The following is a 25,969-nucleotide window of genomic DNA, read 5'->3' as shown; positions in this document are numbered from 1 at the left end:
CCCACCTGGACTCCTCCCACCCCACACACACACACATTAAAAAAACCTGCTTTGGCAACACTTAATTTGTTTTATTGTACAACATTACATAACAGTTTGTACAAATGATAACAAAAATGGTACTTGTCCTAATTCTGGACTGGGGGAAGGAAACGGGGACAAACTGAGGAAGAGGTGAGGTGGTGCTTTAAAAACAAATTAACACATTAAATGAACCGAAGTATTGAAGATGGGCGGGGTAACCATGTTTTCCTGATTCCCAAGCAAAGGGGGGGGGGGGGGGGGGGGTAGCGTTCCTCCGGCGTCCAGCAGTCACTAAGGTTTGGGTGGGGCGGGGCGGGGCGTACTGGGGAGAGGGTTTGGTCCAGGTCTGATGATTTGGGAAGCTGAAAGGGTGCCTGTTGAATTTGGGGAGGGTCGGCGGGGGAGAGGATGCGTAGCTGCAGTTTATGAGCGGGTGTACTTCCCCCAGATGTGCAGCATGAAGACTGACGCGATGAAGAGCAGGCTCATGACCAGGACCGGAACTGGGCCACTGTGGAAGAGACAGAGGAGACACCGTGAGCGGTGATGCCAGGGTAACCACCACCGCCAATGGCTGCACAGCCAACACCACCCAAGCACCACTACACAGATACACTACCAAGACTCTGAGCAAACCGGAAGAATTACTTTCATGACCAGAATTAAAATTGTTAATGCCAATTGCTAAACATCAGAGATTGACCTTTAAAAAAAAAAAAAAAAAAAAAAAAAAACACTTGACAAGCTAGATTTTTATTACCAAATGTTAAAAATGCATCTACAACATGGTTTACACATACGCTTTCTGTGTGGAATATGATTAGACAGGTGCCCACAACCTTATGAGCAGGAACCTGTTAACCTCGCTAATGCAGTGCATTCTTACCAATGTGACATGAGACTGACAGTACACTGCTGCAGAGACACCAAGTGGAAGAATGCTGAACACACCGAAAGCTCACTAAGGAATTTGCTTTTGCCTTATGAATGCACCCTTAATCAGGGTCAACAGCAAAGAAGAAGCAACCGTTCCCTCTACGACCAAACATATATTCAATCATTTTTAAACAACATTTTAACGATAAATGTACATCGCTGAAAGGAAAATGACGACTGCCTTTTTACCGCTGCAGTAGTCAAAATTCTTGTGAAAGTGGGCTAGACTGAATTTGGAACTGCAGGGGAAGTACATTTTACAAACACATTACTTTCAAAATAACTTTTGGGACAGTTACCTGTATCGGTATCAGTCACTAATGCCTTCAGGTGGTGAGCTTGAGGCTCGAGCCAGACAGGTAACCGCTATATTTGTAATAATGAGCACACTGACACAGCAACATTTTGCAGTTTGCAAGACGTATGCACTTTGCTTGTAGTAATAACAAAACCGAACGCTTTAAAAGAAAAGTAGATTTGTCCAATTTTGAGTTTAAGAACAGTGGGATGGAAAGCAGTACGTTCTCCACTTTCTGGGAACCTGTAAAAACGCGCCACAACAGTTTGAGGGACTGATCGATACAATATGTAGGGGGATGGCTTTGAGTCTGAAGGGGCGGGGGCACTGCCTCTTCAGAGTAAAACTTAGCAGTTCGGGATTTTTAGCGCTCGTTGCAGGTGAGCCAGGCCACTAATGCCTGCAGATGGGCGGCCGCACCATGGTGGCATTTCAGCGTTTCGCCTAGAGTACCGATCCGCCGGAGAGCGCACAACGATCACGGGGGAAGCGGGGCCCGGGCCGCATAAAGCAAGCGGAGCAGAAAGCTCTTAGACGGCAGATTCTTCAGCCCCATTTCCCAGAGGGCTCTCCAGTCAGCTACACACAGAATACCCCTGAGAGGCCTTATCGACAAGCCCCGCGGAAAGAGCCGGCAGAGGACCTGTCCATCACCGGCACGGCCAAGTATATTCACTGAGTCGTGTCAGACAGAGGTAGACACAAGCCAGATACCTTATGTGGGGGATTTGATCTACTGGAATAAAAAAGAAAACCCACACACACATATGGATTTTTACAACTGACCAATGCATTTAGAAATATGGGCCGGATCTGGTGACAGGCAGATAACTCAATAAAACAAAAGGGCTTTAGGGGGAGCTATTTGAAAAAGTTTAAAATGCTGTTCTCGTGCAAGGCTTACACATGACTACTTTCCACAGTTTAGATATTAGTGTTTAATGTGCCAAACATCATGCATCAAATCCATACAAAAAAAAAAAAAAAAACCACATCCCACGTGCTGTCAAGTTAAGCATTTTGCAGAGCCGTGCCTAACAGATATGTACAGGTAGATGACCCTCAGGCACTTTCAGGTCTCTTCACTGAAGAATCACTCACAGTTCCCTCTGTCAGCCAAAGGAGGGAGAACTACTCAGCTGCAGAGCAAAGTCCACAAATTTGCCATTATGAATAAATACAATAATAATTAAAAAACACAAAAATTAAACAGCTGGCTGTTCCTGGCCATTTTGACACCCAGAGCACATAAAGTTCTGACCTGCAACCTTGATAAGAGGTGCACCAGCCAACAATCCCTGGAAATGCATCATAAAGGCCTGGAAGGGCGGGTGTCTAATTAGGGACTTTAGAGGAAGAGTGGCTGTGGAGGCCTCTGGGACGGGAGCGGAGGAGCTGGTCACTAGGCACGGCCGCCACGCCACAGTTCCCTGGCCTCTCCCGCAGGCTCTAATTGATGTGACCTTTACGCCACCCTCTAATTAAGCTCGGAGGCCGCGCCTCCCCCGCCCGCGGCGGAAACCAGGAGAATCGCCGCTGCGTTTTCCAGCATCAATGAAAAGGAGCTGTGGCGGGACGGTTGTCCGTGGTTCGTTTCGTCCTGTTTGGGCTCGATTAGCGCCACCAGCTGCGACCGGTACCAGCCGATTTCTGTAGGCAGGTATGGAGAGTGGAAGGGGCTTGCTTGGAAGCCCTCCACCCATGGGGTGTGTATTCACATAGTCAGAGGTACCTCTAAACATGCAGTATTAATATATACCAATAACTGCGTGCCAAAGGTTGAGATGGCAGCAGACACCAGCAGGTGTGAAACCCTCTTTTGATGGATGGTCTAACCCACGGTGTGAAAGACAGCTTCACTCCAAGGTAATGGTAATGAGCATATTATAGCATATACAATCATGATCTGAACATGATGTGCCAACAGGGAAGAAACTGTTGGCACATAGGGAAGCATGTGTAAATTAATGGAGGTGATTGTTTGAGAACTGGTCAAGTGATGTGTCGGGAAAAAACCATTAGATTTACACTTGCCACAGAATAAAGAAAGCCTCTAAACAAGCCTAGACAAAAGGATGTACTAAATCTGACCAGGCTGGCCACTAAATCTGCCCAGGCTTCAATGTTAATCAGACTTGATATTACTGCTCAGTCCAATCAGCATTATAATGGAGTAGCACTGCCATGATAACAGGACAGGAAGGCTGTCTCTAAAGAACTTGTATCAGAGTACTAGGGCAGGAAGTGATGCGTCAATCATGCACCATTACTCTTTATGCAAAGTTGCTCACTTTGTATCAGCTGTGTCAAATCTCCACAGCAACCAAGCGCTGATTGTGACCTCATAACTGACAGGTCTTAAGACATCTATACAGTCTGTCAAAAGAAAAAAAAAAAAAAAAATCACTGGAACCCTTAACTCCATTTCCCTTCACCTGTCACACGTAGGCCGACAAATATGAAAAGCCATGGGAGTTCAATTAATACCCGCAGAAGTGCTTTACTAATATGCACACTTCAAAGCCATTCAAAACAACCTTGCCCATTTTGTGATTTGTCTCTAAAAATGTCTGAGACAAGCCCTAAGTGCCCTGTGAATCATCATTAATGGACAGTGTGTTCTTCAGATGGAAATAGATGGTATCCCGTCGCAACCCGTGGCGCCAGAGACGCGAGGAGGAATCGACCTCGCTGCAAACGTGAAGCGGAAGCGGAAGTTTTACACCGTCTAGTTTACACAGGCGAGTCTTCAACGCGACAGGACAGAAAAAAAACCCAACGCACGACCTCGCCCCAGTCGCCACAGTGTAACGGACCGGTGGACCAGTGACTTATACAAGTAAATGAAAGAGGGAGACTGGCTCAAGTTACTGCTGACACCAAATCAAACAACTACTTGTTTGGAAATCATAACTATGTGCGCTAAAAATAAACCACTAACTCGCTATAAAGATAACCACAACTCTACTAGGCTACCCAAGCCAACAGTTAGATTAGTTAGTTAGATTTAGTGATGAGTCTAGACAGACTATTAGAAAATGGCCTCGCTCCAGTAATACTGCTAGAATGACATGAACCTGCCAGTAACAACTCATATATCATTAGAACTCTTCTATATGATATACTATACCATTTCTATGTATTCTCACACCTTGTAATGACAACTGTATTCTAAACGAAGATTAAATTAACTGATGTCACAGTAATGTCTTCATATGAACACAATACAATGCACTCTATTTAGATTAAAAAACAAACCTAAAGACATCAAGGGCCTGACTTAGACTGCCAAAAACAATCTGGATTCAAAACTCTTTGTCAGAGGAGTCGAATTCAAAATACACACTGCACTCAACCAACCATGCATGGAAAATTACCTGCAATGAACAAGTAAAGCAAATACCTATTCAGAAAAATGAGACTTCATGATTTAATATTTAAGACTGATCAATGAGTTTGATTTTGGTCTTCTGTAAAGAAAAATAAGCAGTGCTAAAAATGAAAAATACTTAAAAGTTAGGATGGGTGGCTGAACAGACAAACAGGTCCTCGTACATCCGCCAAAATAAAAATGCAACACGGAAAATGCATATATTTTAGTATAATGAAATTATTTTAAAATACATAATTCATATTTCACATAAAGTGCATAATTCATAATTATTTTGAGGGGCAATTTCTGTGTAACATTGGCATTACTGACAGTTCACGTGTCATAAAAACTAATTGAAATGCATTCAGAAAATTACTACATATTAACCAATAATTGCTATTCAAATGATAATTTCTGTGACAAAATTGCTATAAAACTAATAATAAAAAATGCTTCCCTGTACGAGCTTCAAATCAACCCTGGCCATTTTTCCCCCCATTTAGAAACTTAGAAACAATAACGAAATTACATGACAAATTGTTTTCTGTCCGATAACCCATAAAAAAAATCATGAAGGGAATTTTCCTGCAGTAAAATACTGGTAAAACATCATTGGTGAATGCTACCCTCCAGGTCAGTCATGGAAAAAAAATAAACCCCAACGTTAATCAATCTACTGGATCACAAAGGACAATTCCATATCACACCAGAGGCTTATGACGTCACTAATTTCTGTCATGGCGTGTACAGAACACATCCGATTTTTAAAGATCCGATTTTCATTCGCATTTTACTGGAAAAGAAAACCACTGCACTCTTCAGCGTAGAGAGACAACAAGCTTGTCATGCACCTGACCTTGGGCAACACAATCAAGAAGGTCTACTTTCTAACCTAAACTAAACTAAACCTTCTTTCTTTTCTCCCTCCCACCACCTCTCTTTTGTTAATATGGCACCACAGGAAAAAAAAAATGTTTCTATGCCTTCATCAAGGACAACACATTCGGTCTATGCTTTTGTCCTTTGGTACCACTTAAGGTCGGTCGGGACTATACTCAAGATGAAGACACTTTCTAAAGACACCTATTGCGATTACTCCACAGAACTTTTACCAGTGTTAAATCTGTACACTGACAGGCCTTCACAAACACCCTAAGAGATTAATTAAATATGGTAGTGTTGTACACAGAGATATGGCAATAAACCACATCTGTTCATTAAATATTTTTGTGCCTAATGTGTAGTGTGTAAGTACAATTAACTGTTTTTTCAACTTTAAAAAAAGCAATGCAGATAGCACTTCAACCTGACAGATTCTAATCTTAATGAACTTTAAACTTGACAATCTCTCTTCAGATATTGCTTAACTGTATGGCTAACTATTTGCTGGCCAATGCATTTACTTATTACACAGGTTACTAGATAACTTGCCTACACCTAAACCAAATCTTCCAAAAAACACATATAATAACCTTTGTGGCCTAATTGCCTAATCAATGAGGGGGGTAGTAGGTTATGCAACCATTAAAAGGGCGAGCTAAAATACAGTCGGTTGTCTCACAGGTTGTTGGCTACCTAGCTCTAAATTTTTCTGTTTTGATGTTAATTTGACCTTAAATGCTATTTGTGGATTTAAACAGTCAATAAACAACCAATGACACATTGGAGACTAGAACTGTTTCCCATCAACTGTGCCAGGGCTGCCCTCCGCTGGCCTGGTTAATTGGGAGTTGTATAGTTGTCGATATATAAAAGACAGAATGTAAGCGACAAAATATGAAGTGCTGATTTTATTGCAGGCTCCAGGTCACGCCTGTAAGGCAGCAACACTCACACTTTCAGCCCTGGGGAGTCCTCTGTATAGAAGCGCCACATGCCTCCCGTGCCTGCTGATGTCGCTGATCGCCCCGCGCTCCTCGTCCCGCTGCTGGTGGCTTTCCTGTGAGTGAGGGGGGGGGGAGAAGCAGATTCCCACTGAACTGTGGAATGCTAAGCAATCAGGCTACACACACCACATTAGCCAAAGAGATCCTTTATTCCCCCCTCACTCACCTCTAACTTTTACCTATCATTAAACTACCAGTATTTGACAGCAGATTGGCCATCTCCCGCAATTTCAAATGAATGATCAAAAACAAACAGCTGGACTTCCTTTGATTTATGTCAACACAGATGGTACATGGCCAGGCTTTAAAGGCAAGACCATGCAAAGAGATCATGACTGGTTTACTCTGCCACTGCGACAAGAGTGGTCTCCTTCCCCTTCAGTTACCTGACAAATTTCATGGGGTACACGCTATTGGCCAATCAGTGACTGAGGCGGGTTATGACGTTACCTCTGTCTGACTGTGGACCCTGCTGCTCTGGGGGCCACAGCTTTGCTGGGAGAGCGGCTGGATGCGCCCACATTCGTAGCACTTGCGGCAGGACCAGGCTATTGAAAGAGAAACAAAAATATTGTAAGACCATATTAGATGCGGAGAAGAGTGATACGTTCTGACACCGTTAAGAGTAGATATAACAACCAATGTAGAGTATCTAATAATCACAAACCACACTTGACTGCAGCAAGGTTTTTAGGAGTCACATGGTTTTAAGTTTACAAACCTTTGTTTAAAAAAAATCTCACTCCCGTTCTGTTGTGGCATAACAGGTGTGTTACCGTAATTCAGGTAACGTTAACTATTACAACCACATGAAAAACGTGAATCGTATGCCTTGTTAGCAGGGTAGGTAACTGATTAAGCTGACGATCAAAATGGTAAAGTAGATAGTGACAAGTAGCCATTTAACTTTAGTGCCACAATAATCAAAAGGAATTCGTTAAATCTACAATAGTTAACTAACTAAATACTGCAACGTGTAAGACGTAGTCGACGTTTCGCCCGGTCAACCAGGGGGAAAAAAGCCACGTCTGCAAAACACAGTTGGTAGCCAGGTACTTAGCCAAAGAGCCAACCAACTCATTAACACAAGCTAACTAGCTACCAACAGCTACAGCTAAAGAGTTGATTTAACACCAAAATACAGAACGCTAGAAAACTTCAACTATTATATGGCTTTGTTGACAAGTTACACATACGAAAATACTATTTCCAATCAAAGTAGTTAGTTAGTTTTCCAAATGTGAAAGGCAGCTAGTAGCTAACGTTAGCTCACTTGATGGCCAGCCAACACACCCACAGAACTTGCCGGCTAAAAGCGTGCTCAGTATATCCAAGACGGAAAAGCATGCAGAATACGTTCTCACCATTTTGTGTCTTATCTGTGGTAAATACTTCGAAGGATGTACACCGTCCTGCTACGCTTCAGTCGGATTCCAAGGCAAATGGACGAAGATTAGCCACATCCACACAAGAAATCTCGGAATGATGACGCTCGTCTAAAAAGGCCACGACAACCAATAAAGGACCTATATAGTCGCCTGATTAAGTGCCTGTTCTCAGCCCACAAATCTTGAACATATGTGTGGAATTTTCCCTATTTTACTATATAACAAATTCCCCTTGTACAAATATGAGTATATAAATGAAGTACTAGTTCCGTGAACCATACTATTGGACGCTTTAGTTTTATGTTTACTTTTCCAGGCATCATTAAAGACAGCTCACGGACTGATGTACAGGGTCTCGCAGGAAGCCTCGGAAATTGAGAAACTGGTGTCATTATGGCTCTAAGAAGGGAGGTTTCGTTACACAGTGGCCTATAAAATGTTAGAGCCATTATGGTGCCATCCTTCAGATAATGTCATTTGGATGACTACTGCAGAAAGAGGAGATTAGGGAAGTTTCCTCGTAGTCCCGTAGTTACGTGTCTCGTTCAAAGGGAACGAAGGGTAAGTTTCCGGATAACGTTAACACGAGTAACAACATACAATTAGTGTTGTACGTGTGGAGTCTAGCTTGCAAGGGACAGGTCAGTTATCTTGGTAGTATACGTAATTAATGTCCTGGATGGCTAGCTGGCTACCTTATAAAGTTCGATTGAGAATATTTTTATTTCCTGGTTTTCTAGCTGTAATATTGGCTCACTGTCTGACATAAAAGGATAGCTACATTTTGTCTGAAAAGGTGTCTTTAGTAAGTACACAGGTTATACATTGACAAGCTCTTCATGTCATCACCTGGGAGTTAGAGAGGTAAATGGAGCTTTAGGAATGCCAGACTCGAAATGGATGAGAGCTGGCCTTAAGAAGGTGATGCCGTAGGACAAATCAGAGTACTTGAAGAACTCTAAACAGGAGCTGCCGGTCATTGACCTATAATATAGGCCTAATAACTGACCTAGGACTACTTTTGCAGTTTGTCTTACGACGCGTAAGGTTAATATTGTGGTTGGGGAGTTTGATCCTAGATCAGCACTTACAGACATCTTTCTGCCTTGGGCACTGGGAGTTACAGAACAGCGAATGAGGTGCTAAGCAAATGGTAGCAACGAGAGGACGCCAATGAAGGCAATTTTCACGGGTGGCCATACTTGAATGAATGTTATGAAATGTTGCGTTTCATTGTTTTGTTTCAAATGATGGTTTTTAAATATAATACAGAAGGCCTGAGGGGAAAATGTTGCTAATCAAGTATTTGTTATGTAGCCTAGACAATAATGTGTCTGTTTTTGGCTTTCATTTCGGTGATTTTTTTTATCTCTACACTTAGCTAAACTAAATAGCAATGGTTTTAAAAAAGAAATTTTTAATGTTAACGTTTAATGTGTTAATATTTATGTTAAAATAGATTGACAGGGGGGTAGTGGTTGTTGTTGCAGCAGATTTAAATGAGCTTGACTCACCAAAATTGAAAACATCTTACTGAACATTTAAACCTGAGCAGTAGCAAGCAAAATCTCTTTTCAGAGTGGAGGTAATTTTACAGCCAGACCTGGACAGTGGTTTTTATGACAAGGTGGACTGTAAGTCCTGTAGAGGATTGTGGGGAAAATGCAGATCGCCCATATAAAGCGTGATTGGAGGGGAGTAAACACAACCAAAAATTGTAAAATCAGTATAGTGTGACTGGTTCTGATTTTGAATGAGTTTAGAATAATGTCTTTGTCATTAAAATAAAAAAAAAACTATGAGATTGGGATAGCGGTACCATCTGTTTTGGGGAATAAGAAGGTTACCCTCCTTTCTCTGTCAGGATGGTTAGGGTGGTGTTTCTGCACCCTGACCTGGGTATCGGGGGCGCGGAGCGTCTGGTGGTGGACGCGGCGGTGGCGCTCCGCTCCAAAGGCTGCTCAGTGCAGGTCTGGACAGCCCACTACGACCCCCAGCACTGCTTCTCCGAGACCCTCGACCCCGACCTGCCCGTCGTCTGCGTGGGGGACTGGCTGCCAACCAGCATCTTCGGATACTTCCACGCCCTCTGCGCTTACCTGCGCATGATCTACGTGGCCTTCTTCCTCATCTTCCTCAGCGGGGTGGAGTTCGATGTGGTGTTCTGTGACCAGGTGAGACGCTTATGGCTGTTGTTGTTCACTCTCCCAGCTCAGAAAGGTGTTGACTGACCATTTATAACAATTGGAAAGGAAAGGAATATGTACTGGTTACAGGGAGCTAGTAATGTAACCCCTGAGAAAGGAAGCTGTTACACATTAACACATATTACAACAGATTAGAGTCACTTCAGAGGAACGTGGTTGTAAAGCTTGTGTGTGGGTTCCATCAGGTGTCCGCTTGCATTCCTGTGCTGAGGTTGGCTCGCCAGAGGAAGAAGGTCCTGTTCTACTGCCACTTCCCTGACCAGCTCCTGACCCAGCGGCACTCTACCCTGAAGAGGCTCTACAGGGCTCCCATCGATTGGCTGGAGGAGCGGACCACTGGCATGGCTGACTGCGTGGTGGTCAACAGCCGCTTCACGGCGGGGGTCTTCAGGCGCACTTTCAAGAGCCTGGCCGGCGTCCACATAGATGTCCTCTACCCCTCGCTCAACTCGGCGGCCTTCGACGGCGAGTTTGAGGAGCTGGACGGCCTGATCCCGGAGAAGAAGACCTGGATCTTTCTCTCCATAAATCGCTACGAGCGCAAGAAGAACTTAGCCCTGGCCCTGCAGGCCCTGGGGGCGCTCCGGCAGAGGCTGACCCCAGATCAGCGGGAGAGGGTCCACCTAGTGATGGCGGGCGGCTATGACGAGCGGGTGCCGGAGAACGTGGAGCACTACGCCGAGCTGAAGGCCCTGGCGTCCAGCCTGGGCCTGGACGACAGCGTCACCTTCCTGCGCTCCTTCTCGGACCAGCAGAAGGTCTCGCTGCTGCACCACAGCACGTGCGTCCTCTACACGCCCAGCAACGAGCACTTCGGCATCGTGCCAGTGGAGGCCATGTACACCCGCTGCCCCGTCATCGCCGTTAACTCGGGCGGCCCGCTGGAGTCCGTCGCTGACAAGGAGACGGGCTTCCTCTGCGAGCCCGCGGCGGAGAGCTTCGCCGAGGCCATGGAGCGGTTCGTCCGGGACCCGCGGCTGCAGCGGGAGATGGGGGAGGCCGGCCGGCAGCGCGTCCTGGAGCGCTTCTCCCTGGACGCCTTCTCCGACCAGCTGCACCGCCACATCCTGCGGCTGGCGGAGTAGCGGGCCCGGGCGGAAACCGCGGGAGGAGGATGCCGGAGATTCCGCGGACGATCCCCAGCGGCATTCCAAAGGAGCTGTTGCTCGGGCAGGGTAATGAAGGAATCTCTGCCCCCTATTGAACGAGGAGCCGTGATTAGCCGCGGGGCGAGACGAGGGCTGGAACTGGACAAGGGAGAACAATAGGGGCGGAAACCTCAGCTTGGGAAATATGTTTCGAAGTTGTCTGACCGGCAGGCCGTAATGAATTCGCTCGCCGCGCGGATTCATCAGCGGCTTCAGATGAGACACTGAGACGCGCGCTGTCCTTTGCATCCTTTGCTCTGTCAGACACCATTAGGGAGTCTCTTCAAGATCGATGTTGGACATTTTTCTCCCCCTTGCACCTCCTAGTTGGAGCTTTGTTCCGTTATAATAATGACAGAAATAAAGGTTAGGATTGAAACCCTGTAGACAAAGACCCAGAATTCTTTTTTTTTTTTTTTTTCTGAAATAAAGTTAATCAATGCTGGTCCCCCTAGATATTACACTATAAAAGTTTGTAAATGCCACAGGGATATTCGCCTTTTCACTTGCACGCACTGCCATGAGTTCTTCCTCTGAGAGTTGATTATTTATGTGAGGTATTGGTTTAAGGGACAGAGAATTCTGCTGGCCAGGATTCAGCATGTTTAGTTGTTGGCAAATACCTTAGAAGCATGAGAATTTTACACACATAGCACAGCTTGCTGATATTCTTTTAACCTCTCCGATAACCCTGCAGACAGAAAAAAATCATGTCAGTGTGAATTATTTTACCTTTTATCATATGTGATAAATCAGACAGTGCTGTCCGAGTTACAGAATAACAGATGGAAAGGAGAAAAAATATGAACGATTACTTGAGCGAGTGTGATCCATTATGTCTGCAGGTGGCATTTGTCTCATCACCGTTTTCACTGTCAAGTTTAGTTATGCATCAGCTAGACGCAGCTTGTCCACAACTGCAGCTTGAACTGTATGACCGCAGACTGGAGCGATTCTTGCAAAGTGCTTTGTGTTGCTCAAGGGTTTCCACGACAGTGAAATGGACAGGATCCCACAATCCTTTGTTCCAGAATCCTCTGGTTTATCCAGGTGGTGGTGACCCCTGTGCAAGCACGTGAGCCAATAGCGAGTCTCAATCTGTGACAGAATGTTAAACAAACAAATGCTGCAATGCAAACAGTGCCTGATTTCCAATATAGGGCACAGTCACGACTCACGATTAGCGTTGATGATTTTCGCGTTATTCTAAAAATTGTGAGTGCCCATAAATAAGTGTGTCTGTGTGCTTTGTCAGTGCTTGTGTGTAGTGAAGCGGTGTGTCATTACTGTGACCCTTACTTGGTAGATGTCAGTGCTGCCACTTAGAATTTACTGACGCCACAGACTGAAGTTCCACATGAAGATTTGGGAGGAGAATGTTCAGACAATCCCCATGCAGTTAACCAAACCTAGAAAAACCAGGCGTGTCCATGATTATAAAAATCCCCCTCGTCACTTCAGTTCCATGTCGGCTGGTAATGGTTTCCCTCCCCATCTTCCCCTTTCTTTTCCCCAATTACGATGTCCAAATGCAGGGGGTCAGCAACGTCAACCTGTGGCCGGTACGATGTCTTTGTCAGACTCCAAGCCAAATACAAGTACCACTATAACCACATCAAGCACAACTTTTACCACCTTTATATGGAAATTCATACCTGCTACAGTTACAGTTATAGTTACATATAAGTACATGCATGGGAACCATAGTAGGTAAGATGTGACTCAGAAAGTGATCTAAGTGTAGTGGAAGGTATTGGTATAATGGGCCCATTATATTGTGTCACCCCTGGAGTCACTTGGAAAGAGTGTAATCTCTTGTGTTGGAGACACAGCTCTTCTAATGCTGTGAACCCCGTGTCTCTTGCCAGAGGTTTTGTGGTGCAAGCATCTCGTTCAGATCTAGGCAGTAAGCCATTATCGCAGTTCAAGGCAAAGAGAAGCCTTGTAATGAGTAAACAGTAAACTCTCTGTTTTTCAGGAGCTGGGAGTAAAGCATTACATTTAGCGCACGCACAGCACTCAAACAAATCATGGTTTAACGCTAGCACAAAGTTCAGTACGCCGCAACATCTTTTGACTGACAGCGTCTGCCTCAGGCAGCTACCATAGAGTGAAAACTGCGTGTCAGAAACACACATATATTCCTTTTGCTCTGCCCTTAAGATTATTTGACACATTTTTGACAATGGCCCCGTTTACTTCTTGGTCACATGCACCCCCCTATATTTGGAATGAAATCTGAACATGCAAAAAAAATTTTCAAAACATGCTTACTACAGACTTTGGTGCAACCCGACCCAACTTGTCAAAGGGAACATGGCTGAGGGCAGAATTAAGTCTGCTAGGTGCAAGTAATTACTCTGATGTGCATAGCTGGGATTGCATGGCGCCATACATGTAATGTGAGATTTCCCTCTCTAAATCACACCTCCCTATTGATGTGCAGTTAGCTCATCTTGCACCTTGTGAAAGCATATCTGATGTTTGTCCTACAGCCCCACCCATCTCATATTCTTATGAGAAGCAGATTTGATTGGTCAGTATAGGCATCACTTTAGCTCTAGATTAGATTAGATTTTTGAATCGTAATTTTTAAAACGCAAAAGTGATGTAAGGGCAAGACCAATCAAACATTTTTTATGGTTGAATAAATGCTTATTACATTTTTAAATGAACACTTCTTAAGCACCAGATGAAAGAGGAAAATGCGTAGTGTACACATCAAATAAATACATTTGACATCATTAAATTTAACTACATTTCTGGATATGTATATTAGGAAATAGGTACAGTCTGCAATCAAATCTTGAAAAGACTGCACCATCCTCTGGAACTGAGAAGTTAGAAGCAGCACTGGAGTTAAAAAAAAACTACTCAGGTTTTATGTACATACTGTAAAAATGATTAAAATCTAAAACACAATAATATTAATATGAGGATAATCGTTAAGATTTTTTACACAGCATGCTAGCCTGCAAAACAATTGACCTTAAAACTTCATAGAAACCGCTGACTAAGCTTCAGCATGATGAATCTTGGCAAATGCCTTTGAATCATAATTCAACAGGCAAAGCACAGCTGTCTGATTTTCTTATAACCTCTGCGATAACCCTGCAGACCAAAAGAAAACGTCAATGTTTAGACTTTTTCTACATGTTGCAAATCAAAAAACACAGTCCAGTCTGGACTGTAATGCTCAAGGCTTTCTACAGTGTCACGTGCAGTATTTGATCCTGTGAACCTTATTTCCAAAATTCTCTACTTCATCCAAGATACACTGGTGACCTGAGGGCAAACACGTGAGCCAATAATCAGGCTAGAGGCGTGGCACAATCTTAAAAAAAGGCTTGAATGCAGACAGAGACACAATTAGTGTTGCGACTGGAGTATCAGCCAAAGGGGCATATCAGAGAGGTGATTTGCAAAAAAAAGAAAGTCAAGGAGAAAAGATTTAGACAAATATTCAGAAATTCCTTAATCTACATTAAAGTCTATCAACAAACATAAACAGCCGGGATCAGATATTTGTAGCACACGGGCAGGAACACTGTAACATTGGTAACAGCACAGGTGCTGAAAGAGTTCAGACAAAAGCAGCACCTGATGGCGTGCGATCTGTGTTTCCAGAGGAGTAATAAATAAGAGAATTAATGTGCGAGGGACTCTTTATCGTGGCTCCAGCTCGCTCGCCGTGGGTGATATAGAGCCCTGCTATGGCAGGATAATAAAGTGCCCCCCTGGTCGGGAACAAGCGGGGGCCCTGCGAGCACGCTCAACATTACTGCTCGCCATCTCCCACTGGGGGAGTCACGGCTTATAAAACCAGAAATTATTTGTGACGAGATAATGGACATCCCAGGCCCTAGTTTGGGAGCCGGGGAACTGGGAACGGCCATGTCTGCCGTTATTTTCCCCGGCCGTCTTAATCATCCGTGGACTAACAAGCGTGGCACAGCCCGCCGGTCAAACGGTGACCGAAGTCCGCCGGTGTCCTGAAAGCAAGCGATAACGGGTAAACAGTTGCCACCGGCTCGCACAATTAATGAATGAAACGGTAGAGCTGGTTTTAAATAGCCTTTAATTCCATGAAGCAGAGCTTCAGATGTATAGTTGTGTTGCACCTCACATTCATTGTGTTGGCAGTTCTGGAACACTGTTTGTTGCTTCATTAGCACCAGGGCACAGTGGACATTAAATATGAACGCCTTATTTTTATCCCCCTCCACTGATTGCTTATTTAGATTAGATAAACATGCCACAAGCACTCAAGTCGAGACAATGACAATTAAGGACAGTTACCAGACACCTCAGGAGAAGAGCTCGGGAGGTGCCTGCTAGTATGGTGCTGTACCTTGCCTGGTCTGGTTACTCGAGCCAGAGCCCTTGTATGTAGTTATCAAAGCGTTAACATCAAAGAAGAAAGTTCCACCTCTTTTGGTGCATGACAGATTATCCTTAAACAAAGCATATCTGCATTGGTATTCATAGCTGGGCTTTTAGTGCTTTCTCACATGGAACACGTTAACAAATTATGGATTTCAAATTTTACGGCTTCTATAAAATATTCAAATGTATTAGCATATATCTCATAACAGTTAACAAAGCAGTGTATTCAATGAAAGTGAAAAAGGAGACGTGATTTACGCCCTGTGACATAAAACAATCTCCCCGGGATTTTTAAATAAAGCAATCCATATCTCATAGTCTTGCATTATTACTGGATTGATGTCCTCAATAAAATAAGTATTTATTGCTTGGATAAAAGAAAGACTATGTGACACATTCTGAATAGTTGCGCTCCTCTAGCAAACTGGCTGGAAGTTCTGAAAGGCACACCAGGTGGTCCCTCTAGAGAAGACAGCAGGTTTCAGATACAAAGAATGAAATTAGGCTCCCAAGTGCGTCCCAATTAGGCCGCCCTCCAAAGAAATCTGGCCTGGCTTGTGCTTTTCCACGTTGCTTCTTGTGGCTACGGCTGAATCCGTCTGTGGTCTCCTACCTGAAGTAGGAGCACGTCAGTCTACCGCATCAGTCCAGTTTGATTTAATGTGTGGTGAGAGAGAGACTCTTATGTTCGACTTTGGATCACATGATGGAATATCCAGGACCAGAGGGGATACCCAGGACCAGTTAAAGGGCTGTGAACCCCCCGCTACACCTGCCACACAGGAAGTGGGTGAGCCTTACAGCATCTGTCATGCCAGTTCACACACTGTGCACACATGTCCTAAATGCACTGTATAGAGGAAGGGGTTTGCAGGTTCAGCAGCACTGGTAGCAGCACACGGCACATTCAGGGGCATTGACTACTTCATCTCTTTGTGTCTGGGATGCATTCTCCTAGGTGCTCTTGACAAAATAGGCAGGAAGAGAGACAGACAATGCACAGTGCTTCAAATCACCTTTTTGTCTGCAATCTCTGTGTCCTTATTTTGCCCGCTTATAAAAAAATAAAAAAAAATGACAAGCCTCGCATTTCCTTTCCCAGAATAAGTCCACAGTAAGCACCCACTTCTATCTGTTGGCGGTTGGGGATAGCCTAAAAGTTGTGAAATCCATGAATTACATCTGAATTCACACATGCTGTGAAATTAGGGCAATCGTTACTCCTTTTCTTAGTTGTTACAAAAGATTTTGCTGGTTAGGTTAACCTTTCCCATAGTCCATTGCTGCCAACCCTAACCCCCCCAACAAAAAAAACACAGGCTGGGAAGACCAAAGCACCCACCTAGCAACTGCCTTCTTCATTTGAGTGGTTACAGTCACCATCACAGCCACTGGTGGCATTCAGAACTTTAGGGTCAGCAGTCAGTGAACAGTCAGGTCTTTGCACTGGGTTGTGTATATTTCCAGAAATTAGACATGACTGTGAGTGTTGTGGATAGGAGCATGGCTGTAGTATACATAGGAATCACCAGTGCACCTACAGACTATTAGAGCCTAGGTGCTCCATTGTCAGCAGGTGCAGAACCCTTTGATCGTGTCGAGTGTGAACGAGCGAGATCTTTCACACTGTTAGCTGCTGCTGATAGCGGCTGCAACAGAGTAGCAAATGAAGCCACCGCGCCTCGCCCTGCCCTCGAACAACATTCGCCTCGCGGACAGATCCAGGTGCCAGTGTCTCTAATTTAGGATGAACCATCATCATCTGCCAGCCCCCCCCCCCCCCCCCCCCCTCTCTGGGGTTGATCTGATCGCTCTCCACGGGGTGGAGGGGTTGGGGGGGGACCTCCCGGTGAACTTGGACGGGCTCCAGCGCCTCAATCACCTCGCAATCAGTGCCTTGTCACTCAAGCCGGCGGAGTGACACCGCGCATATTCATCGCTCATCTGGGGCGCTCCGATTAGGTGCTTAGCAATTCAAATCCTCCCCGGCGTGCGGGGAGTCGCCCCCCGCCTGCCGCCGCCACATTCTTTATTTATTTGCTGATTTTTTTTTTACCACCACGTTCGGAGGGACTCGGCGGTGGGGGTGGAGTGGGTGAGGGGCTCGTGTGGCTGAAGCACATGGGGGGGACTGGGCGCCCCCGTCGGCACGGGAACAATCACGCCACCGAGCCCCCTACCGCAGCTGGAGAGAAAGCCCGCGCCCGAGTAGCAGCCGCGAGTTCACGTCAATCACGCCGCGTCCCCCTGTATCCCCCCCACCCACGCCCCCACCCCGCGTGCCCGCCAACACCGTTTATTTACCAGGGAAACAATGCCCCTCTCCGATATGAATGCTGCCGAGAGATGGCAGAATAGATTGAGCTGTCAGCCGACGTGCGGCAGATGAAGATTAATGTGCGGCGCAAACAATAACTGCGAAGCAATGATCATAAATATGCTAATGCCCATTATCAATACACAGGATAATTGTGGGGAGAAATTAAAAGGGTGTTGTGAAGACGAGGGGCCAGGGAGGTGACAGATTAATTCAGGTCACTGAGATAAATGGGGAAATAAATAAATTGCAAACCCCCCACCCTCCCTCCCTCCCACGGCCCCCCACCCTTGTTAAACTCTCTGGGACTGATTGTGTGGCGAGTGCGTTGTATTTTTGGGTGTGCTTTCTCATTCAAGGGAGCAAAGATTGGTGTTGTAAAAAAAGATGTTCATGCCAAGCTTTTAATTAAGAGTCAACAGGTTCAGAGAGCCCGGATAGTCCCTGGTGTTTGGCAGGAAATAGATGGCGATTGAGAGGAGAGGAGTTGCAGCCCTGCTGATAATGCAGACACCGATTTTTGTCTCGGTTGCAGCGCAGATGCTTTGAGCGTTGGTGCTGAGACAATCTTAAATTCATTTGATGAGCACTGAATCTCTCATAAGATGGCCAAGACATGCTGTCCCATTAAAATGAACAGTCGGAAGCTTATTGTCTGTCACATATCATGCAGTATGTACCTATTTGTGGTCAACATACTATCTTGTTTTCTTTATGACATTCATACTAACATGTATTTGGATCATTTGTGTATGTATTAACAATATTCATTTTTGACAAAATTTCCATAAATCCCAGTTTAATCTAGATACTCGATGTACGTAAAGCAATACCCCCATAAGAAAATGTAGAACTGCCACACAGCATAGCTACCAGAAGTGAGAAGAGGTTCCTAAAGAAACCCAGAGGTGATTCAGTCAGGAAAGTAACAGAGAACGTGTTCGGTAGGACATGCCAAGTACAGTCATGTATCAGCCATGTACATGCTGTTGAGTTAATGGGCATGTGTGTTTCATAGGTGACCCCCTCTGGTTAAATAGGCACCCACAGGTCTGCATGCATGAATCGGCACATAAAGTGTCTTCCTCTGACTCATGTCTGTGCGAGGTTGGCATGGGGACTGCAGTGTGAAAAGAGGCTGAGTTTGGTGTCACATTTCAGAGAAAGTGTCTGTTTGTACTCTCATGCATTGTTAGAGGGGGTTGTATCAATGACAATCTCTACAATACAACTGGGCATTCCAAGCTGAGAGAAAAAAGGGAAGAAAGATCACTGGACTTTTTAAATAAAAACACTGTACAATAAACTGTGCAATATTGATTCAGAGAGGAGCCCTGGGTGAACTTTTATCTCATTTAGTGGAAATGATTTTGGCGCGTGACCCAAGTGAGGTGAAGCATTGTGGAGTTAGTGGTGCCTCTGGATATTAGAACTGCAGTCCAGCGGTGATTGAACATGGGATGTGCCTTGCTAAACTGTGAAACAAGGTACCCAGCACACTCTTGCACAAACACTGTGAAAGAACGTCCTCTAAAACAAGTCAGAAGGTAAGGCTGGAGGTCACTTTCACCCTGCTTTGGAAACACATCCGTATTTTTCCCAAGTGGTGGTGGTACGGGGTTCTTTCGCTCCACCAGTAGCGCATTAGACAAATGGGCCTAGCGGTGAGGTAACCCGTGGGGGGAACAGAATGCTGCGCACCCATGTGTTTTTCTGACCGATAATTATGGACCAGCAAGTGCAAGCGTGAAAAATAAGGACCCGCGCCGCCCCGCTGCTCTCTGTCGGACTGCCGGGTGGTCCCCGCCGTCTTAATAATAACAGTTTCGGCTCGCCCGTCGAGCCGATTGCGTCTAATGAGCTCACTGGGGACTCCGGCTGGGCGAGTGTCATTGTCATGCAGTGCGAGCGCTTACATGGGAGAGGGGGGTCCCCTGAGGTTGGCGTCCGCCGTGAGTGGGCGTCCGGCACAGGCAGAGGGACTCCGCTCCCCTGTCCTGGGAGGACCCCACCCCACCCTTTGTTTTTAGACACACCTGCCCTCCCGGCAGCTCCGGAGTGTGATCAAGTCATCAGACACTAAGGGCAGTAAATTACTCTGGGCCAGGTGTGCTTTTCCTCTGTGCCCTGGCCTGGCCTGCTGTTTAACTGAGGGGAACAAATCAGAGGGAAGGCTGTCTTAACTAGTGCCTGGTGCCTTGGATTATGTGTGCCGTGCGAGCGGGGGAGCAGCAGTCACTAATTGCTATGCTCTCATTGTTTCTGCATGAAAGAAATAGCTTAGCCTGCACTCCCAAGCACACCCCACACGCACAAATGATTAACATGAGCTGTCAATGCAAAAAACATGAAGTTATGGTGTGATCAGCACAGGGGTGAAAATACCACATTGGCCCAAATATAAGGCGGGTTATTTTTTCCCCTAAAAAAATGTTACTTCTCGTCCTGTGTTCATAAACGTAAAAGGTGGGGCCATTAGCCAAAGCCACACCAACACCACAGAGCTTGCATTCAGATGCTACAATGTGTAGTTAGCATAGCGGTAAGACAATAGATAGACCTAGCTGTAGTGACCATGTCGAAAAATTTGCATACGGTGATGGATGTTGCCCGATCAAAAAAATTTATCGAGTATTTAAGAAAATGAGAGGGAGTGTTGATGTCAATTAAGGATAATTCATCTGCAATTTTACAAAAGTGTGCGTCTTTATTAAAGTGGGAATTCACAGGAAAGAAACATTTTATTATACAAAGCAATTAAACCAGCTAATGTGAAATTATTTCATGGGTCCATAAACAACTCCACAGCAACGCTTCAGACAAATCCCACAATGCATTTTGCCATCTCACTATGTATGGATGGAATAATCTCACTAGTGACTAGAGACAGATAGGGGAAAGACAAAAAAAATGTATTTAAACATCAAGCAACTGTAGTGTTTAAAAAATGGCGTTATCAATAATGATACGTGATGTGTGAGATTTTTGCCAAAAATTGTGGCACTTATTTTTCACAATTTATGATGAAAATCAACTTTTTGTTTTTCCAAAGCATGCAAACAGTTGTCAGCATATTTTATTGCAGATGCAATTTTTTACCAGATTGTTGTCAATTTTCATGGTGAGTAAAACAAAACTAAGACAACTGTAATTTTTCCATTAATTGCTTTAGTTGTATTATTTGTTTAGGTTTGAAAAAGTACACCTTTTAAATTATTGAAAATTCTCCTCGTCAGGGCTGCCTTATATTTGAGCCAATATGTTAATTGCAGTGATAACTGTACAATCTAAGAATGCCTCATTGCATGTAGCTGCTTTCCAATTTCATCTGTCTGCATGCATGTATCAGTGATCTGAGCTCTTGTTGCTCGTGTTTTTCGTGTTGCCCTGACTCCCATGTTCGACGAGGCTGCAGTCCCGGGGAAAGAGCTGCCTCTGACTCTTAGAACCTGGAGCCGTCTTCAGCTCCCTCTCCTCCCCCGGTGCCAGTCCTCATGCTCTTTTAATGCACCCCATCCCTCATTAATATGCTGAGTGGCTTGCTGTCATTGCAGTATCTGACTGACTGGCTGGCAGGCTAAGATTAAGACCTGCGCTGCAATTTCGATTATTGACACCGGTTAGGTGGGTTCGAGGGCTCTGGGAGGGAGCGCTGCTCACCCCCATCGCCGTCTAACTAGAGTTTGGACGCCGAGCTCATAAAGGCTGTCTCTGGAGGTGAGCGCCAGAGCTCTTGGGCGATTTCAGTGGCTTAACCTGCAGCTCGACTGTAATTAACTGGGACTAATTATTGGCAGGCGGGGGGGTGGGGGTGGGGGGGTGGTGGGGGTTTCGACCGCTGTGAGAGGTCCCACAGCTGCCTGTGCAGATAATCACAGCTTAAGGGCCTGTCACTGAATGAGACTGGAGCGAGCATGCGATGACCTGCAGCGCCCTCTACCTCTGAGACTATGTACTGCATACTGCATAAAGTGAGCTTTACTCTGTTTTAAAAAAAATTGGAAAGCCATGGTTTTGAATTGCAATTCATTCCAATCATTGTGTCACTGTAAACTCATAATCTAACAAATTATGAGGTTGTGTGTGTGTGTGTGTGTGTGTGTGTGTGTGTGTGTGTGTGTGTAGCTATACATACACTCCTGCCAAACTGATTCTCATATATCCTATGGAGCATTTAAAAATCCCCCTGAAAAAAGACACAGAATGGACACAGAAATGAACATAGAAATCCCGCCACATTATACTTCCTCCCCATAACCACCTCTGTAAAATAGAAGAAAGAAAAAAGAAAATAGGATTGTAGTCCTTTAATATATTCCTGGCTGCTTTTCCACTTTTAATTCAATATGCTTTCAGACTCCTTTGATGAAAAGAGCCGGAATTCGCTGGTGTCAGTGGAAGGGACACAGCACTGGGGAAATCATCTCCGAACCACGAGCCCAGTGCGCCGGGCAGAAGAGCCGGCAGCTGTCTCGGGTGGAGGGCGGTGTATGAGAGGTTAACGGGGAGGGTCGGGTCACGGTTGTTAGAAAGTAACTGAACTGTGAAGCATTGTGACTTCCCGCTGAGCGGCACCCCGAGTTCTCTGAAGGATCAGGACTGCCTCCCTCAGCAACGGCACTCTTTCCTTTCACAGCGTTTCAGTGCAACCTGGTGTTTTTTAATAGCCTATTAGGCTATGTTTTTACCCATGACCCAGAACAAGAGTTTTTAGCTGGATTTACCTAATATACAAAAATCTGCGACTGACCTGTAGTGTGCTTGGTGCAGCTAATTAAAAACTCACTGTCATTCATTTTAAGACACGAATTGACTTTTTTTTAGAAACCCCTACGTTAATTTCAAGCTCCGAATATATATGCATGTATTACATGATATGATTATCATTACGAGGTAAAGCATGGATAATTTCTCAACTGCCATAGTTTACAAAATATAATGAGTGCAAGATTTCAGCATATTCCCCGCTGGCTTCTTGCTCAACCTTTTTTTAACCTGTTCCCTGGCTTTGACTGTGAACCTCATTTGTCTTGAGAGTGAGTGCACGCTTGGTCATTAAGGAATGATGCTTAGTTTTACCCGGGCTGATTAGTGGCAAAACTGCAGCACCAACGCTTTTTTTTTCGCGGGAAGTTATTTTCATATAATTATACATGAATAACGCATGTCTCGAGACAAGCCATCCTTCAGGGGGAGTATCTGCAGCGCAGGTCCGTGCCTGTGCGCGCGAGACGGGGAGCATTAAATTGCTGTCCAATACCCCCCTGTGGCAAACGTCAACATTGACTGTTTAATGCGCAGGAGTCGGCACACTTGTGACGGGATTATGATCCGCGGTGATAACGATTATGATAATAAAAACATCAACACAGATAATGACGCTCACCCTCCCGACTTCCATTAAGTAATCCCGCCGCGGCGCATCTGAGAGCTCGTGATTACGCGGATAAGCCCGGTGCGCCGGTCGTTGTGTGTAACTGGACCGGCTGGCGGGGCCGGAGGGGAAAGTGGGTGAGATTGCTAGTGCCGTGGAGCATGTCTTAAACGTGTCGAAGATCCGGAGAAGTGAGCAGCCGATCGATAGCAGTCCGCCTCTCCATTGACGAGCTAATCACCTCGGCAAACATTTCATCAGCGCCTGCCGTTTGTACACAGCCCAGCAGTGCCAAGGGTTACCTGTACTGAGGAGAGACGCCAGGACGGCTCTTCAATTAGAAGAGGAAGTTGGGAGGTTTTAGAGGGGGGAGGCGGCTCTCAGCTTTAATTGGCCTTGACCCCTGGGCTGACAGCTGATCGCTTCATCATGAGGATGGGGCTGATAGACAGGGCAGCCTTACTTGGGATTAGAATCATATTTTACAGGGCTAGCGCTCTTCAGTGGTCAGTCTCCGCTCTGGTTTCTTCAGGGTAAAGCAAACCTGCTGTGCACCTCATTGTGTCCAGTCCCCGTCTGTGTTTGGCTTCATTGCTTTGTATTGTGTTTTCCACACCACGCAAAGGAATTTATTATCTTTTTATTTATTTTAAGCGTTTTCCGTTTGATGTTAATTTATTCCGGAAAAATTCTCATCCACATTAATAGCTTGGGGAAACTAGGTGGGTAATGAAGAGGAGGGACTATGTAGCCAATCAGATGGAGGGCTCAATACACAATAGATAAGAATGTATGATGCCTTATGCTTCATATCTACATTTTTTTTTATTGGTAACAAAAATTGCAAGAGGAGCACATGAAAGGATGAGTGGAAACTTCAAAAGATGCTCCTGAATCAATTAATGCACATTGCAATCCTCCAATACACACATACATATCATAACTATTTTCCACACTACAAGTCCCACAGTGCACCAGGAAATAAAATGCCATCAAAGGACAGGGGCATCCCCCTGACACTATCTGATTAACTCACAGGAGCCCAAGTGCCAGGGTGTCGAGAGAGGAGCAATGAGGGGATCTTGGAAAACTGCCCACCCCTATAAGGGGTACCCATCCCTGACCTGGGCTCCTGGTAACTGTCAGCAAATGAAATAGCTGGATTCGAAGCCAGTCTGTAGGGCTTGCATGTGGAGTAAGCGTTTTCATTGTCTCTGCCACTTGGCAGCCACACTTATAATTTTTGGATATATGTAATGGGTGCCTAACACAACATTAAGCACATTTATTATAACATGCATTCTTTGAGTATCCAAGGTAAGCTTTCAAGTTTAACATTTTATAAGTTTGTGTTTTCAGCATTAAATGTTTCATCATTTAGTGAATGTTTTCAAGATTGATTTATTTACAGTTATACACTTGCCGAATGCACACATCTCCAAATCTGCCATACATTTCATAAATGTTTTACTAAGATGTGTCATACAATGGATACAAACCCTCACCAAATTTTGTGAGACTTACATATATTCGGTAAATGTGAGATTACTGCAAACATGGCATAGACCACAGGGTCTGGCAAATAAATCGGTGTGTTGATGAACAGAGTTGTGAAACATTCATGAAGTGTGCAAAATGTACAGAAATTGCAGTATTTTCAGTTAAATGTGAGATGAAAGGCAATTTTCAGTTTCAGTTCTGGAGGAAAACAAATAATACAATTATGCTACAATCTAACAGCATCCCATAACCATGGGGTCTTTAATGACCACAGTGAACAAACCTTTTGTACCAAGGTAGGTCAAAAATAGGGTATACACCCAATGGCCTTCTATAGAAATGGATACTTATGAACACTAATAATGGTCCAACAGAGACATTTTGGGCCTTGCTCTAGTTTGCTTTGTAGGCCGCTTTATCTGGAGTGACCTGAGATGTACTTGCTACATACTATGACCCGTTTGTACCACTTGATTTTTGGCTGTAGCAGTTGAGAGCAAGAGCCTCACAATGGCAGAATGAGCGGGTGCTACTCTTGACCTTCGGCTCTGTAGTGCCGTTCTCCACCCACTAACGTTCCCCTTATAAAGGTGCAGTAAAACGGAAGATCAAAGCATATCAGAGCTCCTTTACCTTTGTGTTGCGTTAGAGGAGGTTACACACTGTACCAGAAGCAAATGCTGGTGAGCTTATGTGAGCAGAGGCGGCGCTAACCCCGCATCCCCAGCTCCATAGCCATATTCTGTCAGCGTTCGGCCTGGTGGGGACTCAACGCGAGCGTCATCGCTAAATGACAGGGGAACTCATTCGCTGAGACTGGTCCGCAGCTTAGCACAGCACGGCGTGCTGTGGCCCCATTCGGCGAAATTAGGTCTAAATGCAAAATCAATGGAGAGTGGTGCACCCCGGGGGAGTCAGAGCCGACCGCAGTGGGACGAGCCGCGCTGCGGTGGAAATATTTTGACATTTGGCGAGGGGATTCATTTAAAGTGCTAAATACCTGGATCAAAGTGTAATCTGCCTGTAGCGACGCTGAAGAGGGGTCTCTGTGAACGGACTCTCAATGAGAGACTCTGGGAAGCACTGAAGAGAGATCAGGCCTAACAAGGCGATTGGAGTCGAGAGCTCGAGA

General features: G+C 45.1%; 2 protein-coding genes across 3 annotated transcripts; one reads left to right on the top strand and one right to left on the bottom strand.

Annotated features, from left to right (window-relative positions):
• Nucleotides 1-283: 283 nt before the first annotated feature.
• sec61b (SEC61 translocon subunit beta) lies at nucleotides 284-8,018 on the bottom strand. The gene is made up of 4 exons (XM_036539290.1): nucleotides 7,882-8,018; nucleotides 6,968-7,065; nucleotides 6,466-6,570; nucleotides 284-535 (listed from the first exon to the last, which is right to left on the bottom strand). The coding sequence occupies exons 1-4, from the start codon at nucleotides 7,882-7,884 to the stop codon at nucleotides 448-450; spliced, it is 294 nt and encodes a 97-aa protein (XP_036395183.1). The 5' UTR covers nucleotides 7,885-8,018; the 3' UTR covers nucleotides 284-447.
• Nucleotides 8,019-8,327: 309 nt separating this feature from the next.
• alg2 (ALG2 alpha-1,3/1,6-mannosyltransferase) lies at nucleotides 8,328-11,680 on the top strand. Of its 2 annotated transcripts, none has more exons than XM_036539240.1 (3): nucleotides 8,328-8,466; nucleotides 9,770-10,079; nucleotides 10,298-11,677. In XM_036539240.1, exons 2-3 carry the CDS (start codon nucleotides 9,771-9,773, stop codon nucleotides 11,195-11,197), a joined length of 1,209 nt encoding a protein of 402 aa, XP_036395133.1. In that variant the 5' UTR covers nucleotides 8,328-8,466; nucleotide 9,770; the 3' UTR covers nucleotides 11,198-11,677. The 2 variants fall into 2 exon arrangements, with proteins under 2 accessions (XP_036395133.1, XP_036395134.1); XM_036539241.1 differs by lacking the exon at nucleotides 8,328-8,466 and adding an exon at nucleotides 8,474-8,546 and having other exon boundaries at nucleotides 10,298-11,680.
• The last annotated feature ends 14,289 nt before the right edge of the window (nucleotides 11,681-25,969 follow it).

This window comes from Megalops cyprinoides, chromosome 10, assembly GCF_013368585.1.
Source record: "Megalops cyprinoides isolate fMegCyp1 chromosome 10, fMegCyp1.pri, whole genome shotgun sequence".
In the NCBI taxonomy this organism is placed as follows: Eukaryota; Metazoa; Chordata; class Actinopteri; order Elopiformes; family Megalopidae; genus Megalops; species Megalops cyprinoides.
Note: the sequence above shows the minus strand (reverse complement) of the source record. Positions and strands in the feature narration are given on the sequence as shown.